At 45.1% G+C, this 21,466-nt stretch overlaps 1 protein-coding gene across 1 annotated transcript in view; it reads right to left on the bottom strand.

Annotated features, from left to right (window-relative positions):
• TET1 (tet methylcytosine dioxygenase 1) overlaps nt 1–21,466 on the bottom strand; it is a 133,801-nt gene that overhangs the window by 61,045 nt on the left and 51,290 nt on the right. The window contains exons 5-6 of the mRNA XM_029609677.1: nt 18,108–18,316; nt 16,331–16,481 (exon numbers count right to left, since the gene is read on the bottom strand). Coding sequence (XP_029465537.1) covers nt 16,331–16,481; nt 18,108–18,316 — 360 coding nt within the window. The remainder of the gene's footprint in view (nt 1–16,330; nt 16,482–18,107; nt 18,317–21,466) is intronic.

Here is a 21,466-nt window from a genome sequence, read left to right as displayed (position 1 = left end):
GAGAGCGCTTCTGCCCATATCTGTGCAGCTTCCTGACACAGAAGGAAGGAGCCCGTGCCTCCCTGTTTGTTGATGTACCACATGGCCACCTGGTTGTCCGTCTGGATCAGGATAACTTCATTTGAGAGGCAATCCTGAAATACCCTGAGAGCATATCTGATTGCTCGAAGCTCCAGGAAATTTATTTGGTGTTTGGGTTCCTCTGGAGATCAAGAGCCTTGTGTCTGCAGATTGGCCACATGGGCTCCCCATCCAAGGTTGGAAACATTGGTGGTGAGAATTAATTGAGGGTCTGGAGCCTGAAAGGGCAAGCCGTGGAGGAGATTGATCTGATTTTTCCACCAGGCTAGAGACTGACGGAGTGAGTCAGTTACATGGACAATAGGGGCTGAATGCTTTGAGACCATTGAGACCGTAGAGTCTATTGCATGACTCTCATGGCCAAACAGGCCATTGGTGTGACCTGAACTGAGGACGCCATGTGTCCCAGGAGGATGAGAAAGTGGCGTGCAGTCGCGGAGTGCTGAAACTGCAGCTGGTGTGCAAGAGACGCGAGAGTGAGGGCTCGCTGTCAAGGCAGGAAAGCCTTTGCCTGTAAGGTGTCCAAGTCTGCCCCAATGAACGACAAGGTTTGAGATGGGACTAAGTAGAATTTGTCATAGTTGACGAGAAATCCTAATGAAATTAGAGTGTGTAAGGTTAGATTGAGGGACGACAGAGCAGCTTGCTGAGTGGGAGCCCTGATTAACCAGTCATCTAGATAGGGGTAGACGTGAACACCTTGGGTCCTGAAGAAGGCTACAACTACTACGAGGCATTTTGTGAAGACTCGTGGCGCAGATGCTAGGCTGAATGGAAGCACTCTGTATTGATAGTGCTTGGGGCCTACTAGAAACCTCAGGTATTTGCGATGAGATGGAGTTATCGCAATACGAGTGTATGCGTCCTGGAGGTCCAGAGAGCAGAACCAGTCTCCTCTTTGTAGAAGAGGAAGAAGCGAGCCTAAAGTTACCATCTTGAACTTCTCTTGTGCCTGTAGGTCCAGAATAGGACAAACACCTCCCGATTTTTGGGGGATTAGAAAGTACCGGGAATAGAATCCTAGGCCATGCTGAGAGTAGGGTACGGGTTCTATTGCCTTGGACTGGATGGAGTGATTGGATGTTCTCCATGTCGGTAGAGGTGGGGAGTCCGATGGCACAGAGAAAAAGTTCAGATGGTAACCTTAGCAATTAATTATCGCCAGTACCCATTGGTCTGAGGTGATTGAGTGCCATATGTTGTGGAAGTGGCACAATCGACCTCCCACTTGTATATGAGGCAATGGAAGCTGGCTGCTGCTCTCTAGGTGGAAGTCAAAAACCTGAAGCAGGCCCTGGCTGAGGAGCTGCTTGCGGTTTTTGTTTACGTGTTTGATGAGACTGTGCTTTTTCAAAAGGTCTCGAGGCACGGGATCTGGTTGGTGATGGGGAGGAATTCTTCGGGCAGAAGAATGGCTTCTTAGAGTCCTTTCTGAAGGGCTGTTTAGAAGAATAGTCAGAAGGCATCAGAGAGAGCTGTCTTAGGGTCTCATGATGGTCCTTAAGTTCCACCACCGTCCGTTGAATCTGTTCAGATTATCTACTACACAGGGCAGGTGAGAAGACTTAAGCCAGGCCCACCTTCTCGCCGAAATAGCAGCTGCAGATACCCTTGTAGCAGTATCAAAGATATCATAAGATGATCTGATCTCATGCTTGCCTGCCTCAAAACCCTTGTTTACTAGGGTTTGGAGCTGATCTTGAAATTGCTGAGGCAGGGAGTCTGTCAGGTCTTGTATCTGCTTAAAATGACCCTGTTATATTGGTTCATATAGAGCTGATAAGCGGCAATTCGGGAGATAAGCATTGATCCTTGGAAGACTCGGTGGCCAATGGCATCTAGAAACTTTGGTTCCTTGCCAGGGGGAAAAGAAGTGTGAGGCTTTGACCTCTTTGCTCTCTTCTGCGCCAATTCTACCACTACAGATTGGTGATCCAATTGTGGTTTCTGAAAGCCCGGAGCTGACTGCACCAAATAGGTAGTGTCAGCTTTTCTGTGGACTAGAGCAATAGAGCCAGGATGTTCCCAGTTCTTCTTTAGGAGATCCAGAAGAACCTGGTGGATAGGGATGGAGGTTATTACTTTGGGTGCAACCAGGAATTGGAGCAACTCCATCATCTGATGCCTATCATCCTGCTCAGTCTGTAATTGGAAGGGAACCAATTCAGACATTTCCTTCACAAAATTTATAAAAGGAAAGGTCCTCTGGAGGAGAACGCTTTCTACTTTCCGTGGGTGAAGGTGGTGAAGGCAAATCATCGGTATCTGGTGAGGAGTCATCAGTCCAGGTATCATAGGGATCAGCCCCTGCCCCTCTAGGATGTAGAGGGGGACGGGATGGTGGGATACCTGAAGGTCCTGGCCTAGGCTCCAAAGGAAACGAAGGAATAATTGGAGGCATCGATGAAGGCATCGAAGGCACCGATGGATAGCTCGGTGGCGCCGGACGTATCGGCATAGATCGCTGAGGCAGAACTCCCGAAGGAGGAATGCGAAACGATGTTTCTCCTCCCGATGACAGAGTGAGTGGGGAGGGCACCGGCGCCATCGGTGACCCAGGGTCCATCGGTGGAAAAGCGGCAATGAGCGCTTCCATCCTGGAGAGCAGCGGTGCCAGCGCTGCTGGAATCGGGTCAGTGATCGGTTCTGCAATCGGTACCAGTGTCTGTGCCGGAGGAACCAGAAGTCATTGCATCGCCTTGTCAATGGCCTCCTGAACCATCCCGGTCCAGTTCTTCTTGGAGACCTGGAGCAAGCAGCCCCGGCTCCGGAATAGAAGGAGGCGACAGAGGAATAGCTGGAGGGACCACCGTTAAAGGTGGAGTCGCTGCTCCCGATGCCCTTTCGGGGGAGGGTTGTCTCTGTGACCCGGTCGCCAAAAAGGTCGGTGCCTTTTCTGGACAGGGTTTCTTCAACGGTGGCGAGGTCGATGATTTCGTTCCCTCGGTGGTCCAAGACTTCCTATGCCTGTGGCGATGTTTATCTCTATGATCCCCTCGGTCCTGAGGGGGAGTAGAGGGTGTCGAAGGCAGAGATGTCGTCGATGCTGGACGGTCACCGGCCGGTGGTCTGTGCTGGCGCGAAGTTGACGGTGCCGGTTCCGACGATGCCGATGCAATGGACGGCCTCGGGGTTTGAGCACGGAAGAGAAGTTCCATCTTCTCCATTCTGGCCTTGCGACCTTTAGGTGTCATAAGGGTACATTTGGTGCAGGTCAAGACATCGTGCTCTCGTCCAAGACACATTACACAGACTTTATGGGGGTCTGTGATGGACATGGTGCGATTACAGTCCAGGCATCGACGGAACCCCGACGCCATGGCAAAAAATTGAGCCGCGGTACGGTCGACAGCCAGTAGACCGCGAGGGCCAAACTAGACGGTAATCGACGAAAACACGGGTAAAAACTTACTGGAGTACCGCTGCTTGAAAAAGTTAGAGGAGGGATCCCTGTGGGACAAATTAACTTTTAGCAATTCCGTGAGGAAAATTCCTGTCAGGAATCTCTGCAGAGCTCCTTAACCGCGAGGCTACTGCTGCATGGTAAAAAGAAGACTGAAGGGGGACCCTTGCTAGCTGCAGGGTTAATGCCATGCTGGGCATGCCCAGTAGAAGCCAGTCAAAGTTCTGGAACCTTTGACAGAAGTTTTCTGTGACTGGGCTCCATCCTGTGATGTCACCCATATGTGAGGACTACCATCCTGCTTGTCCTGTGAGAACAGGTGTTCCCACATTTGAAGGAGGAGGTCCTTAAAAATGTCATGGATGGGAAAAGCCACTATCTCCTTTGATGCATCGAAAACTGGAGGACCTCTAACATCTTATGCCGCGTATCCTCCTCCATGAGAAGCTGGAAGGGTTGGTCTCGGCCATGGTCCGTACAAAGTCCGCGAAGGACAGATCCTCCGGGGGAAGACAGATGCCTTTCCTCCGGGGGTGAAGGGTCCAAGAGAGGATAGTCTGATATCTAGGAGGAAGACTCCGAAGAGTCGTCTCCTCACGGATAAGGCCCCTCTTCCTCGCTGAGGTCCCCATGGGGCCTTCGCGGGTGAGGTCTGCACAAATCCCCAGACCTGGGCACAGAGAGCCTCTAGGGAACCGAAGGCACAGAGGGGGCCGACGGCACAGGCTCAGGAAACAAAGGCCTTGGGACCACTGCAACGGAAGGCACCAGCAGTTGTTGTGCATCTTCCTCCTCAGAGGACCCAATGATGGGAATCGCACCCGAGAGGTATCGGTGGCCGCTGGGGAACAGAGGGTCCCTCTGGCACCAGTTGCGCCGGGAGTGCTCCAAACAGGGCATCCGGACGCTCGAGCAGGGGCACCAGAATGAATGGCCTAGACTCCGGCACCAGTATGGGGGCCGGTGGTGGGGGCAGCTCAGTGTTCCATAGGGCTCAGAATACAGCACACTGCACCCTGCGGCCCAAGTCCTCCTGGAAGTCTTGTGAGGACAGGATTAATGGATGGGGACGAGGCATCACCAGCATTTCCTAGAAGCTCCGAGGAGGCACAGTGCCCGGCACCAGTATCCACGAGGAACACCTGGGCCTCCCGGGCCTGTCGAAGGATGGGGCCTCCTTGCCATGGGGTTGCTTCAGTGGCGGCATGGCCGCCGCAGATGCCGCACCAGGACCGTGCCATGTGTCGATGTGTTTCTGGGATCTCCCACGATGCTTGGCCTGGTCTTTCCCCAGCACCTAAGATGCTGAGGATCCTGATGCCCTTGAAAGTGGAGAGACCATGGAAGAGCAGGCACCGTCTCCACGGTCCTTAGACAATACAGCCGGGGATGTGGAGAGGGAAAGCATATCAAGCAGTTCCCCTCGATCCCAGGGTGTCTATTCTAATGCAGGCATGGATGGAGTGACTTCTTGGAGCCAAAAAGTTTCTCCATTTTATCAAGAGGCACACGACGGCCCTTGGGGGTCATCTGGTTGCACAGTTGACATCTTTGGACATCGTGTGATGCCCCCAGGCAGAGGATACAAACCTCATGCGGGTCCTTAATGGACATGGTCTGTGGGGACTGGGGGGCGCCAGCGAAAACCGGACAACGCCATGAAGAAAAAAAACCGGCATGCGGTTGATGGCCAGAAGCCACCAAGGAGCGGTGTACCAGGAATCGACCGCAGAGGAGGTATATAATTTTAACCTACCACGCCGAGAAGGGGCCACAGTCTGGAGAAGGGGGACCCGGCCTCTGAATGGAAAAGCTTTAATGATGATCCAAAAGGACATTCATGGCATCGCCCATCTTAAACTAAGCTCTCAACTCCGTCCTCATACATCAGACAGACCAATCAGAAATGCATACAAAGGATCATTATATGCCCCACCGGTCAAATCCACACTAAGAAAGCGTGCAATTTCGACAGCAGGGCTCACCCTTTGGAACTCTCTGCCACCGGAGCTTAGTCAAGAACCTTGCCAAACATTTAAGAAACACCTCAGCAAGGTGATCCTCTCCTCTCAGTGTTTTATTTAATAATAACTGAGTGCATTGTATTGAAAAACAAAAAAAAAACCCACAAAAAAAAAAAACACAAAAACCCACAAAAAAGTAGCCAGAAGCTAGAAATAAGCTAGGAGCAGTATATACCAAAGTAAAAAAGTTGAATAGTTCAGCTCAGTTACTCACCTTGGAAAGGTGTTGAGGTAGTGTGATTAGGTTTGAATAGGGAACAACATTTGTTAATCAAGGGAGCTGTGAGTCACTCAGGCTGACTAACTAAAGTTAGACTGTTTGTAATTCCCAACCCACCCACCCCAAGCTCATCCCTTAATTTATAGGCAGGTGCCACTTGCACAAAAAAAAAAACCAAACCCATCAACAAAAACTTTATTGAGAATTCGATCAGACCCCAGTAGGCCACTACCAGACATATAGTGAATTCACTAATACATTTAAAGGAACTTAGACACATTCCTACTCCCATAGCAACCTAAAACTTAACTAGGAACTGATCAAAATTGAGATGAAGGCAGCAGTCCAGCAGCAAGAGGGGGGCTTCCCAGTCTTTTGCATCGAGTGTCACATGTATGATTTTTTACCCACCGGTGAGAAGTTGTACATGTGCATGCGATGCAAAGAGCTCCTGGCTCTCAGAGAACGAGTCCGATCTCTGGAGGCTAGAGTGGCAGACCTGGAAGAGCTGAGGGAGACAGAGAGGTATATAGATGAGACCTTCAGGGACATAGTAGTCCAGTCCCAACTTCAGACTGGCAGCCCTGGTGCTGCCTTGGAGGAAGAAGGTCTCATAATGGGAGAGCACCAACCAGGTGTAGCAGGAAAGGATCCTGTAGCAAGGACCTGCTCTCTAGGTGATGCATTGTCCTTTCGCACTGAGGATATCTCCCCAAGGCCTACTGCCCAGGAGGGAAGGGTTAGGTCGGCCGTCATAGTTGGTGATTCGATTATTAGGAATGTAGATAGCTGGGTGGCGGGTGGGCGTGAGGATCGCCTGGTAACATGCCTACCTGGTGCGAAGGTGGCGGACCTCACGCGTCACCTAGATAGGATTTTAGACAGTGCTGGGGAGGAGCCGGCTGTCGTGGTACACGTGGGCACCAACGACATAGGAAAATGTGGGAGGGAGGTTCTGGAAGCCAAATTTAGGCTCTTAGGTAGAAAGATTAAATCCAGAACCTCCAGGGTAGCATTCTCTGAAATGCTCCCTGTTCCACGCGCAGGTCACCAGAGGCAGGCAGAGCTCCGGAGTCTCAATGCGTGGATGAGACGATGGTGCAAGGAAGAGGGATTCAGTTTTGTTAGGAACTGGGGAACCTATTGGGGAAGGGGGAGTCTCTTCCGAAGGGATGGGCTCCACCTTAACCAGGGTGGAACCAGACTGCTGGCACTAACCATTAAAAAGGAGATAGAGCAGCTTTTAAACTAGAACAAAGGGGAAAGCCGACAGTCGCTCAGCAGCGCATGGTTCGGAGAGATGTATCTTTAAAGGATACTAATGATGCATTAGAATTAGGGCATCCCGACAGTGAGGTTCCAATAATTAGAAAAGTAGTCCAAGTGCCTGTAACTAAAAACTCACCTGAGCTAAAAAATTCTAACTTATCCCTATCAATTAAAAAGCAGAATAAAAATACAAACAAAAAACAAACTTTGAAATGTTTGTATGCTAATGCCAGAAGTCTAAGAAGTAAGATGGGAGAATTAGAATGTATAGCAGTAAATGATGACATAGACTTAATTGGCATCTCAGAGACATGGTGGAAAGAGGATAACCAATGGGACAGTGCTATACCGGGGTACAAATTATATCGCAATGACAGAGAGGAGCAGTCGGGAGGAGGTGTGGCGCTTTATGTCCGGGATGGCATAGAGTCCAACAGGATAAACATCCTGCATGAGACTAAATACAAAATTGAATCTTTATGGGTAGAAATCCCTTGTGTATCAGGGAAGACTACAGTGATAGGGGTATACTACCGTCCACCTGGTCAAGATGGTGAGATGGACAGTGAAATGCTAAGAGAAATTAGGGAAGCTAACCAAATTGGTAGTGCAGTAATAATGGGAGACTTCAATTACCCCAATATAGACTGGGTAAATGTATCATCGGATCACGCTAGAGAGATAACGTTCCTGGATGGAATAAATGATAGCTTTATGGAGCAATTGGTTCAGGAACCGACGAGAGAGGGAGCAATTTTAGATCTAATTCTCAGTGGAGCACAGGACTTGGTGAGAGAGGTAACGGTGGTGGGGCCGCTTGGCAATAGTGATCATAATATGATCAAATTTGATTTAATGACTGGAAAAGGAACAGTGTGCAAATCCAAGGCTCTCGTGCTAAACTTTCAAAAGGGAAACTTTGATAAAATGAGAAAAATTGTTAGAAAAAAAACTGAAAGGAGCAGCTACAAAAGTAAAAAATGTCCAAGAGGCGTGGTCATTGTTAAAAAATATAATTCTAGAAGCACAGTCCAGATGTATTCCACACATTAAGAAAGGTGGAAAAAAGGCAAAACGATTACCGGCATGGTTAAAAGGGGAAGTGAATGAAGATCTTTTGGCTAAAAGATCTTCATTCAAAAATTGGAAGAAGGATCCAACAGAAGAAAATAGGATAAAGCATAAACATTGGCAAGTTAAATGTAAGACATTGATAAGACAGGCTAAGAGAGAATTTGAAAAGAAGTTGGCTGTAGAGGCAAAAACTCACAGTAAAAGCTTTTTTAAATATATCCGAAGCAGAAAGCCTGTGAGGGAGTCAGTTGGACCGTTAGATGATCGAGGGGTTAAAGGGGCACTTAGAGAAGATAAGGCCATCGCGGAAAGATTAAATGATTTCTTTGCTTCGGTGTTTACTGAAGAGGATGTTGGTGAGGTACCCGTAATGGAGAAGGTTTTCATGGGTAATGATTCAGATGGACTGAATCAAATCACGGTGAACCTAGAAGATGTGGTAGGCCTGATTGACAAACTGAAGAGTAGTAAATCACCTGGACCGGATGGTATACACCCCAGAGTTCTGAAGGAACTAAAAATGAAATTTCAGACCTATTAGTAAAAATTTGTAACTTATCATTAAAATCATCCATTGTACCTGAAGACTGGAGGATAGCAAATGTAACCCAATATTTAAAAAGGGCTCCAGGGGCGATCCGGGAAACTACAGACCGGTTAGCCTGACTTCAGTGCCAGGAAAAATAGTGGAAAGTGTTCTAAACATCAAAATCACAGAAAATATAGAAAGACATGGTTTAATGGAACAAAGTCAGCATGGCTTTACCCAGGGCAAGTCTTGCCTCACAAATCTGCTTCACTTTTTTGAAGGAGTTAATAAACATGTGGATAAAGGTGAACCGGTAGATATAGTATACTTGGATTTTCAGAAGGCGTTTGACAAAGTTCCTCATGAGAGGCTTCTAGGAAAAGTAAAAAGTCATGGGATAGGTGGCGATGTCCTTTCGTGGATTGCAAACTGGCTAAAAGACAGGAAACAGAGAGTAGGATTAAATGGGCAATTTTCTCAGTGGAAGGGAGTGGACAGTGGAGTGCCTCAGGGATCTGTATTGGGACCCTTACTGTTCAATATATTTATAAATGATCTGGAAAGAAATACGGCGAGTGAGATAATCAAATTTGCAGATGACACAAAATTGTTCAGAGTAGTTAAATCACAAGCAGATTGTGATAAATTGCAGGAAGACCTTGTGAGACTGGAAAATTGGGCATCCAAATGGCAGATGAAGTTTAATGTGGATAAGTGCAAGGTGATGCATATAGGGAAAAATAACCCATGCTATAATTACACGATGTTGGGTTCCATATTAGGTGCTACAACCCAAGAAAGAGATCTAGGTGTCATAGTGGATAACACATTGAAATCGTCGGTTCAGTGTGCTGCGGCAGTCAAAAAAGCAAACAGAATGTTGGGAATTATTAGAAAAGGAATGATGAATAAAACGGAAAATGTCATAATGCCTCTGTATCGCTCCATGGTGAGACCGCACCTTGAATACTGTGTACAATTCTGGTCGCCGCATCTCAAAAAAGATATAATTGCGATGGAGAAGGTACAGAGAAGGGCTACCAAAATGATAAGGGGAATGGAACAACTCCCCTATGAGGAAAGACTAAAGAGGTTAGGACTTTTCAGCTTGGAGAAGAGACGACTGAGGGGGGATATGATAGAGGTGTTTAAAATCATGAGAGGTCTAGAACGGGTAGATGTGAATCGGTTATTTACTCTTTCGGATAGTAGAAAGACTAGGGGGACACTCCATGAAGTTAGCATGGGGCACATTTAAAACTAATCGGAGAAAGTTCTTTTTTACTCAACGCACAATTAAACTCTGGAATTTGTTGCCAGAGAATGTGGTTCGTGCAGTTAGTATAGCTGTGTTTAAAAAAGGATTGGATAAGTTCTTGGAGGAGAAGTCCATTACCTGCTATTAAGTTCACTTAGAGAATAGCCACTGCCATTAGCAATGGTAACATGGAATAGACTTAGTTTTTGGGTACTTGCCAGGTTCTTATGGCCTAGATTGGACACTGTTGGAAACAGGATGCTGGGCTTGATGGACCCTTGGTCTGACCCAGTATGGCATTTTCTTATGTTCTTACCTCAAAACATGGCTTTTCAGACAAGCCTTCCCGGAATCCCAAGACCATTCTGACACCGGTCAAAGGACATAACAGGACATAATTGGGATCTAGGATCTCTCCTGCCTCAATTACCTTATCCTGTTCTTCTCCAACAGCCCTTTTCTCTCTTCCCCCCTCCTCTCTTATCTCTACCCTTTCCCTTGTCCCTCTCACACCCTGTGTCATCTTTTATGCCAAGGTAACCCGAACTATTATACTTAGGTGTTAAAGTTAAGGTTTTCGGATCATGCTAATGTTTACTATTAATGCTTTAAAGTTTTAATGTGCTAATGTTCTTTAGGGTCCCCTTTACGTTCTATTCGAATTGTTCATATGTTTTCATATTTATATTCTATTAGACGCTATGTTTTAATTTAACGCCTTAGCCGCGATTGTTCTGTTGTATTGTAAACCGATATGATTTGTAAATTATACAAGAATGTCGGTATATAAGAATTCAAAATAAATAAAAGAGCTCCAAAACCGCAAGGTTACTGCACCACGGAAGAGAGACTGAAGGGGGACCTCGTGTGGAAACGCGGATAGTGGCATGCTAGGCATGCTCAGTGTGCCAGTCAAAGCTTCTAGAAACTTTGGGAAAAAAAAAAGTTTTCCTTGCCAGTCTCCATCTGTTGATGTCACCCATATGTGAGGACTACCATCCTGCTTGACCTAGGAGAAAAGTATCAGTTTCCCTCTACCTTTATACCATGGATAGGTGCCCTTTATTCTGAACCAAAAGGTGAGAGTTATAGTTAATGGTCATCCATTTTCTATGCTCCCTATTTTGTGGGGTACCTGACAGAGCTGCCCCTTATCACCTTTATTTCTTTTAACTAGTGACTGAAAAATTGGCCCAGACTATTCATCCGGGCCTCTGAGAGGTGATGCAATGCTGCCAGCTGTATGAGGATAGGCTGCAATTTATCCTCATGGGAGCAGTTTATCAGGGAAGAAAAGAAGCCTTTAACTACCTCCATGATCTGTTCTAAGACCGCTGGAATGTTTGGGTCAGTGTTAGAAAGGACTTATCCTCCTCTGGCACCAGAATTGTTTCATCTTCCTGCAATATCCCTAGTGCATTACAGGAAGGCACTGTTAAGAACATAAGAAAATGCCATACTGGGTCAGACCAAGGGTCCATCAAGCCCAGCATCCTGTTTCCAACAGTGGCCAATCCAGGCCACAAGAACCTGGCAAGTACCCAAAAACTAAGTCTATTCCATGTAACCATTGCTAATGGCAGTGGCTATTCTCTAAGGGAACTTAATAGCAGGTAATGGACTTCTCCTCCAAGAACTTATCCAATCCTTTTTTAAACACAGCTATACTAACTGCACGAACCACATTCTCTGGCAACAAATTCCAGAGTTTAATTGTGCGTTGAGTAAAAAAGAACTTTCGCCGATTAGTTTTAAATGTGCCCCATGCTAACTTCATGGAGTGCCCCCTAGTCTTTCTCCTATCCGAAAGAGTAAATAACCGATTCACATCTACCCGTTCTAGACCTCTCATGATTTTAAACACCTCTATCATATCCCCCCTCAGTCGTCTCTTCTCCAAGCTGAAAAGTCCTAACCTCTTTAGTCTTTCCTCATAGGGGAGTTGTTCCATTCCCCTTATCATTTTGGTAGCCCTTCTCTGTACCTTCTCCATCGCAATTATATCTTTTTTGAGATGCGGCGACCAAAATTGTACACAGTATTCAAGGTGCGGTCTCACCATGGAGCGATACAGAGGCATTATGACATTTTCCGTTTTATTCATCATTCCTTTTCTAATAATTCCCAACATTCTGTTTGCTTTTTTGACTGCCGCAGCACACTGAACCGACGATTTCAATGTGTTATCCACTATGACACCTAGATCTCTTTCTTGGGTTGTAGCACCTAATATGGAACCCAACATTGTGTAATTATAGCATGGGTTATTTTTCCCTATATGCATCACCTTGCACTTATCCACATTAAATTTCATCTGCCATTTGGATGCCCAATTTTCCAGTCTCACAAGGTCTTCCTGCAATTTATCACAATCTGCTTGTGATTTAACTACTCTGAACAATTTTGTGTCATCTGCAAATTTGATTATCTCACTCGTCGTATTTCTTTCCAGATCATTTATAAATATATTGAACAGTAAGGGTCCCAATACAGATCCCTGAGGTACTCCACTGTCCACCCCCTTCCACTGAGAAAATTGCCCATTTAATCCTACTCTCTGTTTCCTGTCTTTTAGCCAGTTTGCAATCCACGAAAGGACATCGCCACCTATCCCATGATTTTTTACTTTTCCTAGAAGTCTCTCATGAGGAACTTTGTCAAACGCCTTCTGAAAATCCAAGTATACTATATCTACCGGTTCACCTTTATCCACATGTTCCTGAAGATTGCAAGGACAGGAGCGAGCAAATCAGATCTGGAGTAAACAGCCTGGCACCCGGGAGTCAATAAAAAAAGGTCCTCAGATCTGGATAGAACAAGTTAAGAGACATCGGCAACTTTTTAGCCAGGAATGAGGAAGGAATCCACATGGTTCCCAAATCGCTAGAACCTTCTGGGGTGGATAAAGGCGGGCCCAAAGGAGTGGAAGGCCTGTGCTTCAATGATGTTAACAGTTCCGCAATGTTGTCTACACCACAGATGATGAGTGATTCGATGGCACTGCCCATGCGGAATGCTTCAATGGCAGAACAAACCAGGCTTTATAAATCCCCCTACACAGAAACTAGATGCTAGCAGAATGCGCCACACGTCACAGATGCTGAATACAGACCCCTCATCAAATACAGAATAAAAAGAGACCATAAAGAATAAATAGAAATGGACAGACAGAAACTGAACTGGAAACTGCAACAAACCAGACCATTTATGCAGTGCAGCAATGGTAAAACAAACATTCCTCATAAATCAAACAAAATTAAGAAATATAGCTTATGCATAATAAACCATACTAATAAAAATAATATTAGCAAAGAGCTGATGAATAGAACAACATCCAATAATTAAGAACACAAAAAATTTAGAATTTTTCTAAACAGCAATAAAATATTTCAAAATAGCAGAGACATCAAATACCCAATAATTAAAACTAATAAGAATGGAAAAATCCCCTATACTTGAAAAAATTTGATATCCTGTCACCTTGAGCTTCTCGTGAATTAGTGAGGATGGCGCAAACCTCTCTTCACACACACACACCCCTCATGTAGGCTCCCATTCACATAAATACACACACAATCCAGGAAAGCTCCCATTCACACAAACACACAATCCGGGAAGGCTCCCATTCCTCTTTATACAGGGCTCCCCGCCTCGCTCAGAAGTTGTGCAGCTGCTCCTGCTTTCCCCCCCCCCCCCCCCCCCCCTTCCAACCAGTTCCTCTGCAGGATAAGCTCCCCTACAGGCTTAAATAGGCCTGAAAGCAATTCTGCCTACCCTGCTGATATAGCCCCTTCTGTTCTTGGCAGCCAGCACCAGTGGCACAGAGCAGGAACCAGTTAGATCAAAACAAGCTGCTCATGGGTGTTCCACGACACCGCTCCACATGCCTCTGCTGGATTCAGCAGCCATGGCTTTAGGGAGGTTCAAGGAAATTGAATCTTAAAAAAAAATAAAAAAAAAATGCTGGCTTCAGTGGCAGGCGGAAGGAGGGAGAGGGATATGCTCTCCAAGGCAATTTTCTATCATGACTCTGTGCTTCTAACTTTATTACGTTCCGCTCTTCAGTACACTGGCCAAGTGGGACTCGGGAGGCTGAGGATCAGACTGCCATGAATTTACCTGCTTTCACTGCTGCCGCCCTCCCATGAATGCTGTCCCTTGCAAATGCACGGTATACACACCCGGTTGCACCAGCCCTGGTCGTGATGCACAGAGTGCCAATGGTGCCAGAAAAGTACCACATGCACAGATGGTGCTGAGTGCACTCTGTGTTTGCAGGAAGCTTTTAAAGAGGAGCAGAACTTTTTGTGGGGGAACCTCAGAAGCTTCTGTGGAGGATAGGGTCCAGAAATATGGCACAGAGATGGAGCACTCCGGTGCCCCAAGCTTTCTTGACTTGCTCATCCCCATTACAGGACCCCAAAGGTGATGAGGTAGGAGGACACTGCAGGGATGATGCCATGCTGGAGCCAGATGAATGGGAGAGAGAGCGATGTCTATGCTGCAGAGACTGTCAGATCTTGGACATTTTGAAGGCCTGGTTTGTGTGTCCTTGAGAACATCCTGCCACAATGGTGGCAGCTGGTTGAGTCTTGGTCAGAATCAAGACAGCAGTAACAGACATGATCCTAATTTGCAGGCTCAGAAGCCACTCTGTGCAGTGCCCTTCTCCCTGCAACCTGGTACTCTCTTCAAGATGTTAATATAAAATAGATATCTTCCTTTTGTTTTGTTTTTTTGATTGGTGGCACTGAAAAGTGCTATTGTGGGAGCTGTGAAGGCAGCAAGACAGTTAGAGATCAAGAGATCCCAGAAAAATTCAAAAAAGAGGCAAGAAGAAATAAAACACTTTTGGGCCGAAACAGTAAACCGCATGGGAGAGCCGGCAAGCATTTGCCGCTGTGCTTGGGATCGCGTGCCAGCATGCGCAAAAGGTGGGGGAGGGGGGGGGAGGTCAGATTAGGGGGAAGGGAACGGGGGAAGGCAGTGCGGCTCGGGGCGTGCAAGGTGCACTTTTTCAACTCATTGCTACAGACGGAACAGAAAAGGTTGTTGGATTTGGAATACTCAACACATTGGTAAGCCACTTGGGGAAACCAATGGCCTCCGCATCTACATCATGTTTCACAGATCGATGACTATGGTGGTTGTGCTGAAGGGATGAATGAAGTATCAATGGTTCAGATAGGGTTGAATGATTGTTACAAGCTCAGCTGGGTTGGGTGTTTTATTGCTCTGAAAAATAAGGCTTCTGCCGAGGATGGATTCTATACTACCGAAGATATTGCGATTGCATTTTCTATGTTTGGGTCTATCACATATCTTATGAATCTTTACATGCTTGTTTTGTTTTGCTTTCTCTCAATAAAAATGATTTACCAAAAAAAAAATGAATAGCAGAAGGGTTTCTCTGCTGCTGCTTCACAGCAGGTGGTCCTCTCCCTTGGCTTTGAGTGCTGCTGCCTATTAACCATCACTGGATATCCACAGCAACTGCTTTGTTAAGAATATATAGAACTGGACATTTGCCAACACCACATTTGTGGTTCATCTCACAACATTTGCACATTCAGTGACTAATTAATTCTTCTTTATAGATATTTCTGCATATTTTTATTTTCCTAATTAAGTTTTGTGTTTTCATTGTTCAAACCGTTTCGCCCCCAATGCAGGTAGCGTGTCAAAACGTGATCAAGCTGGAATATTTTTTATTTGGATTACGTGCACTTTATCATCTGTTTGTGATTTCTTGATGCTTTGTAAAACGATTTTTACACCGATTTTGATTACATTGTTTTATATCATGATTATATTAAATAAATTAACCCATTTTCTCAGATCAGATTATTTCATTTGCTTATGTTAGCTGCTTGGATGTATCCTGTTCTCTTCACATTCTGGTCTACACCCTTGTGATGTCTCCATGCCTCTCCTCTTTCTGCATTACAAATACTCACATACACATACGCCTATGTATACAATACATTCACAGACTGCTAAATCTGAATACATTAACCATCCAAACAAACCTAAAATGTTAGTCTCATGTTTAAGACACTAAACAGCCATAATCTGAGTGCTGGATTCAAAGTCACATGTGCTATCCCAGTTTCCTTCCAGTTATTCTCACCCACACCTTGATCCCCTCCTGTACAACATAATAGCATTTGTTTCTGACTTAGCAGTGTGTCTACTTTTACTGGCTCACTACACATATACACACTTGCACAGAATATTTAGTGGATATAATCTTCCCTTCCAGGGTAAAAGTCGTTCTTCTGGAACCAGTTTCAGCAACTACTGAATAAAAGGCAAAAAAACAAACACACACTACAAATCAAAGAGCTATCAATAGTAGTTCGTTTTTAAATGTATCAGATAGAGTGTGGTTCTACCATCCGATGTTAAACAGTCTATGATCCTAGGCTACAAAACTAAAAATGAGCAGCAGAATCTCAGAAAAGTCACTTACTTGCGTCAAGTCATCGGTGAGAAGTCTAAATTTCCTGGGGGTCTTGCTTCTGGCAAATTTACATCCATTAAAATACATACTCCAGGAACAGCCAAAGGAGAAGGAGGCGCCACAGGTTTCAGGGTCTAGGCCTTGACATGCACATGTGCGACTGGAAGACAGGAGAGAGTGCCAGATGACATGATTCTGACATACACCAGGTCTATTGCTCCAGACAAATCTGAAAGGGGGAAGGATGCTTCCCAGCATTTTTACATGCCTTTTCCCTGGAAGTAGCAGTCACTTCTTTTCCACTTGGCCCCAAACAGGTTCCTAAGTCCAGGGTGGAAATATATTTAGAAAACCCAGGTAACCAGTCAAACATTTTAGGAGACAGGGAGAAAAATGGGCTTTACCATTTTTCTCATTTTTAAAGTTTTAAAATCTTTTTTTAGTTTAAGTTTTAATATTTTTGGAGGTTTTTTTTTAATATATTGTTTTTCTGAATTTTTGGCACATGGTTAGGGACCTTCATTTTCAGCTTTTATTTTATTTTTCCTGAGAATTTGTCAGTATTTTATTACAACATGGAGCAAAAATGACACTGGAAAAAATGAGTGATTTATTTCCATTGATCTCTCCCATTTTTATTTTTGCTGTAACAGAACGCTGATCAATTCCCAGATGAAATAAAATAAAAAGTGAAAAACGAATGTCCCTGTGAGAAACAGTAAGGACAATGGCCACCGGTCCCTCAGCTAGGGGTCAGAAGCAGAGCAGTGTCCCAGCTCACAAGACTGCCCCAGTTATCAGTCTCCTTCCAATTAGGGTGCGAACCAAAACATACTTTGGTTATTTTGGTTCCTCCGCAACGGGCTTATTTCTCACCACCTGTGATGCATCTCATTGCTGCGATATAAAATTTAACAATTTTAAACAAAAAAAAAATTAATTTCTGAACAGGCAAATCTTCCCAGCTGCTTAAATTAACATGCTGAATGTTAATTTATGTTAAAAGAAAATAAACCACCACTCAATAACCCAAGTATGCAGAGCTAAGAGAAAGAAAAAAGGAGAAATAGTCAAAGCAGGAAACAGGAAAAAAAAAAAAAAACCACACTTGGAAAGATTTACAAAACCTAGACATGGCTGAGAGGTATTAAATACATCACTTGTGGAATACCATATCCCTTTCACCAGTGATTTAAGATATATTAGAGATGCCAACTGCTCTTCTATGAATTGCTGAAGTCATAAGGGATCAGAGAAGATAAAGCAAACCCAAGCCCTTTATACATAATGGTGCATTTAGCTGAGAACGTCAGGCAGAAATCAGCCCCCAACCGTAATCAAGCGCTGATGGTAACTCAAAAGGATTGCCATTTGTCTTGGGTCACAGACGAGAAGCTTTACTACAAAAAAAAGAGGACTGAAAGGCCCAGTCCCTTTGCACAGACAGGGCCTTTATATAAACTTCTGTGACAGCTAACAAAAATGCAGCGATTATAGGCAGAAAAGGTACAAGAACAGTTGCACAAAAGCAATGCCCGCAGCTTGCTAAAAGCAAAGTTTCTGAAAAGTCTTCCACAGGTACTTCCGTTCCCCAGTCCTATTCCCCCTAAATGCACTCTCCAGCCCCAGCAAACACACTCTTGAGAAGAGCGAGTCCTGTTTGATGCTCAGCAGATACACTATCAAAGGCTTTTATCGCTTAAAGCAGTTAACCTAAGCTGGAGCTGCCTTAAGAATGCAAAAACGTTTACACATCTGCAATTTGCTGAAGTTGGTGGATACTCACGTCTCGTTCCGTGCACATCGCCGAGTCGTTGGACTCCCGTATTGCCTCAAGCTCTCAGTCAGGTCCTGGTATAACTTGTCTGCCAAACTCTGTGGAATCCCCTCCCAGGCCAGGATGAGAATGACAATAACCGCCGTCTGGCAGTGGTGGCCAGCCCGCGGACGCACCAAGCACAGCAGCTTCTCCTCCTCGCTGCTCCTCCTTATCACCTGCAAGAAAAGCACCTTTCACTGGTTCTACTTCTTCACCCACATCCCCAACTGCTGGCCCAATCAAATAGGAATTCTTAGAAAGACTAGGCAGTGAAGTTTGCAATTATTCACAGGCTTTTGAAAATAAAACATCCATTTCTTTAAAAAAAAAAAAACAAAAAAAAACCCCCCAACATTTAGTAGTCATTTATTGTCACAGATTTTTGAAGCACAAGCATCCCGAGCAGCTACAAAGCACCTTAAGAAAGTTTTGACTTGAATGTGGAGCTGTAAAATTATATAGTTCTTGATTCTAGGCTTTCTTTCCTCACTGTGATGAGGTACACCCCTCGTTCCAGCATCTGGCTGATACCAGAAACAAGAGATCAAAGCATTTGAATAGCAGAAAGGCTTAATAAAGCCATATACCCGCAGGGCAAGCAGAGCTAGAAGCAGGACTGCAGTTCCCAGAAAGAAAGGGAGACCGGAAGGTCCAATGGGGAGCTCGGGTGGGGTCTCAGAATAGGGTGGGTGGAAACTCAAACCTTACAAGACAGCCAGATGAGGTCCAACTGAGGGCTTGATGTAATAAATGCTCGGCAGTGTGCACAATATCTTTCTGCCCAAAAACTTTTGTGTGCACATTTTTGGTGTGCAGGCTTGAAATTTAACTCGGCTCAGAGGTGGTGCAAATTTCCTGGACCCAGTGTTTCTCTACGGGGCTGAACCGTGCTGCGGGTGTCCTGAACGCACAACTTATGCGCAGAAAACATGACGTGTGCACAAATCATGGATCTATGTGCACACAAAAATTAATTTTCTTTGCAGAAATCAAGGTTTCATGTGCACCCAGCACATTTTTTGCACCCATTTTTGGACTGGCATGCCTTTTTTTTTTTTTTTTTTTTTAAACTCCCAATATACTAGCATATCATTAGCTTATTGCATCGCAAGTTAACTTTTCTTAGCCTGTGAGTAAAGAAAAGGTGTGCGTTCTGTTTACCCGTCCCACCCCACGCATGATTTAAACAAACCTCTATCTCATATCTCCTTGCAGCTGTAAAACCATACAATGCATGGCCCCTGACCAAGGACTGTTATGATGACTGGGCCAGGTGAAATAAGGGAAAATAAAACACACATTTAAGTTGCAAAATGGAAGCCTCTGGTGCAGGGTCCCCCTCCCTAGGGTCCAATTCAGGAAGAAGAAACCACCAGGTAAAAATAAAATCCCCCCCCCCCCCCAAACAAGCATGAAAAAGGAAAAAAAAAAATTTGATCTTCAGTTCTCACAAAATACATTTTCACCACATTTGTGGGAAAAGTTAAGAGCATGGTGAGAGACATCAATTTTTTTGCCTAGGTAATCTCATCACGCTATGTCCAGATGCCACGGAAAAAAGTCACAGTTCACCTGCCATGACCGTCAAGTAGTAACCGATGTTATTCACCTTTACTACCACAGACGGTTCACACCGGCTCCTAACACCTCCTCCACTGTGTCCCTCAGAGCGCTGCCCTCTTCCTGCTGTACTCAGTAAAACATAAAGACGACGGCAGAAAAGGACCAAAATGGGCCATCCAGTCTGTCCAGCGAGCTAGTAGTTACAGCAGACCATTAACTATTAATAACCACAACTCAATTTTAAAAAAATACATTTTACAATAACATCCATAATTCATACCAAGAGGTAAAATGCAGCACTATAGATGGATTTTTACCGGTTGCTCGCCAGATGTCTACACTGAAAGTGCTCACAGAATACTTGTGGAATTGGGAAGGGGTTTAATTCTGCAGCAGACCATTGGAATTGTGAAAACAGTAGTTTGTGTTTCCATAGCCCCAAGCGTTTCATATTCTTTTTATAATGGGCGCATGTGACTTGAGCTCCCTTCTGACACACTCACATGACATTCTTGAAGATGATCTGAAGACTGCACAGCATGCACACGCTCCCATGTAATTAGTAAATATCCATACAAAACAGAGAATTAAATACCCCATTTGTGCTCAAAGAGTTAAGGGAGGTAGCTTAACTGGTGAGCCTGACCTTTGTCCCTCAGGCCAGCTGGCAATGGGGGATGCCCCTGGAGAGAGGAAGGGGAAGGAAATGGCTGCCATTGCTCACCGGCGACACGCATAGCAGACTCTAGGACCAAGGACAGCCGCTGGGCTCCAGGGGGCGAAGGGGAGTTATAAAACAAGACAGAGCGATTGCAAATGAAGGGTCATGGTCAGGTGTGGTTGAGTTGGAGGAGCAGAAAGACGATACCCAGCCCCCACCCCCAAAAAAAAAGGATCAAGAGACCATTTACGGCAACTGTCTCATAAAATGCATAGGCCATTAAACAATGTGACAAAGTCTCTAATTAACGTGCCTTTTTAAGGTGTGCAAAGTTTCAGTAGCCAAACTGGCCCTAGAGAAAAAGATACATTCGTTTTGCAGGTTGTGATCATTTTTACGCTAGCTAGGTGAAAAAGGGTACATAAAACTTTTAATGGACGCAAAAGTGTCAGCAACTTCTCAATGCTTCCTGAGAATGGATAGCACTACAACCCAGCACTGTCCAGCTTCAAATGAAGAAAATATCTAATAAGATTTTCCTCTGCTCTGCTGGTCTTGGCACATACAGCAGAACAATTTTTATAAAGCCCTTGCAAAGTCTTAAAAAAAAAAAAAAAAGAAAAGATCACTTGCACCCATAACTGCTCCCTGGAAAGAAATTAATGGGCCTGTCATGTGTCTAGGACCAAGGCGCAAACATGGCATCTTAGAGAAAAGTACATTTAACTTACAAAGGATTTGCTCTATTTGAGATAATACAGTAATGCATCCTAGGGGAGCATTTCATCTTCACTATCTTACATTCTTTTACCCCCCTCCACCTCTGAACCTTCCTCCCTAGACAGGATGCCCAGCAGGCTCTGGCAGACCTTCATCCACCCCAGGATACCCCCCTGAGCCATCACTCCTTGGCTGGCAGGGGCAGGCACAGGATGCAAGGGTGCGGAAGACAGGAGAACCCGTGGACAAAAATTCTGGATCATTGTAACGAGGCCTTCCTTTAAAAAGAATGAGACATGCTAGCTAAGGCCCTAGTGTACAATTTGGAACCAAGACCACGGTGGACATCATCAAGTCAACAAAGCAGATCTATAAATACACA

The sequence above is a fragment of the Rhinatrema bivittatum genome, chromosome 7, assembly GCF_901001135.1.
Source record: "Rhinatrema bivittatum chromosome 7, aRhiBiv1.1, whole genome shotgun sequence".
NCBI lineage: Eukaryota > Metazoa > Chordata > Amphibia > Gymnophiona > Rhinatrematidae > Rhinatrema > Rhinatrema bivittatum.
The sequence above is the reverse complement of the archived record's forward strand: the minus strand, read 5'-3'. Positions and strand labels throughout refer to the sequence as shown.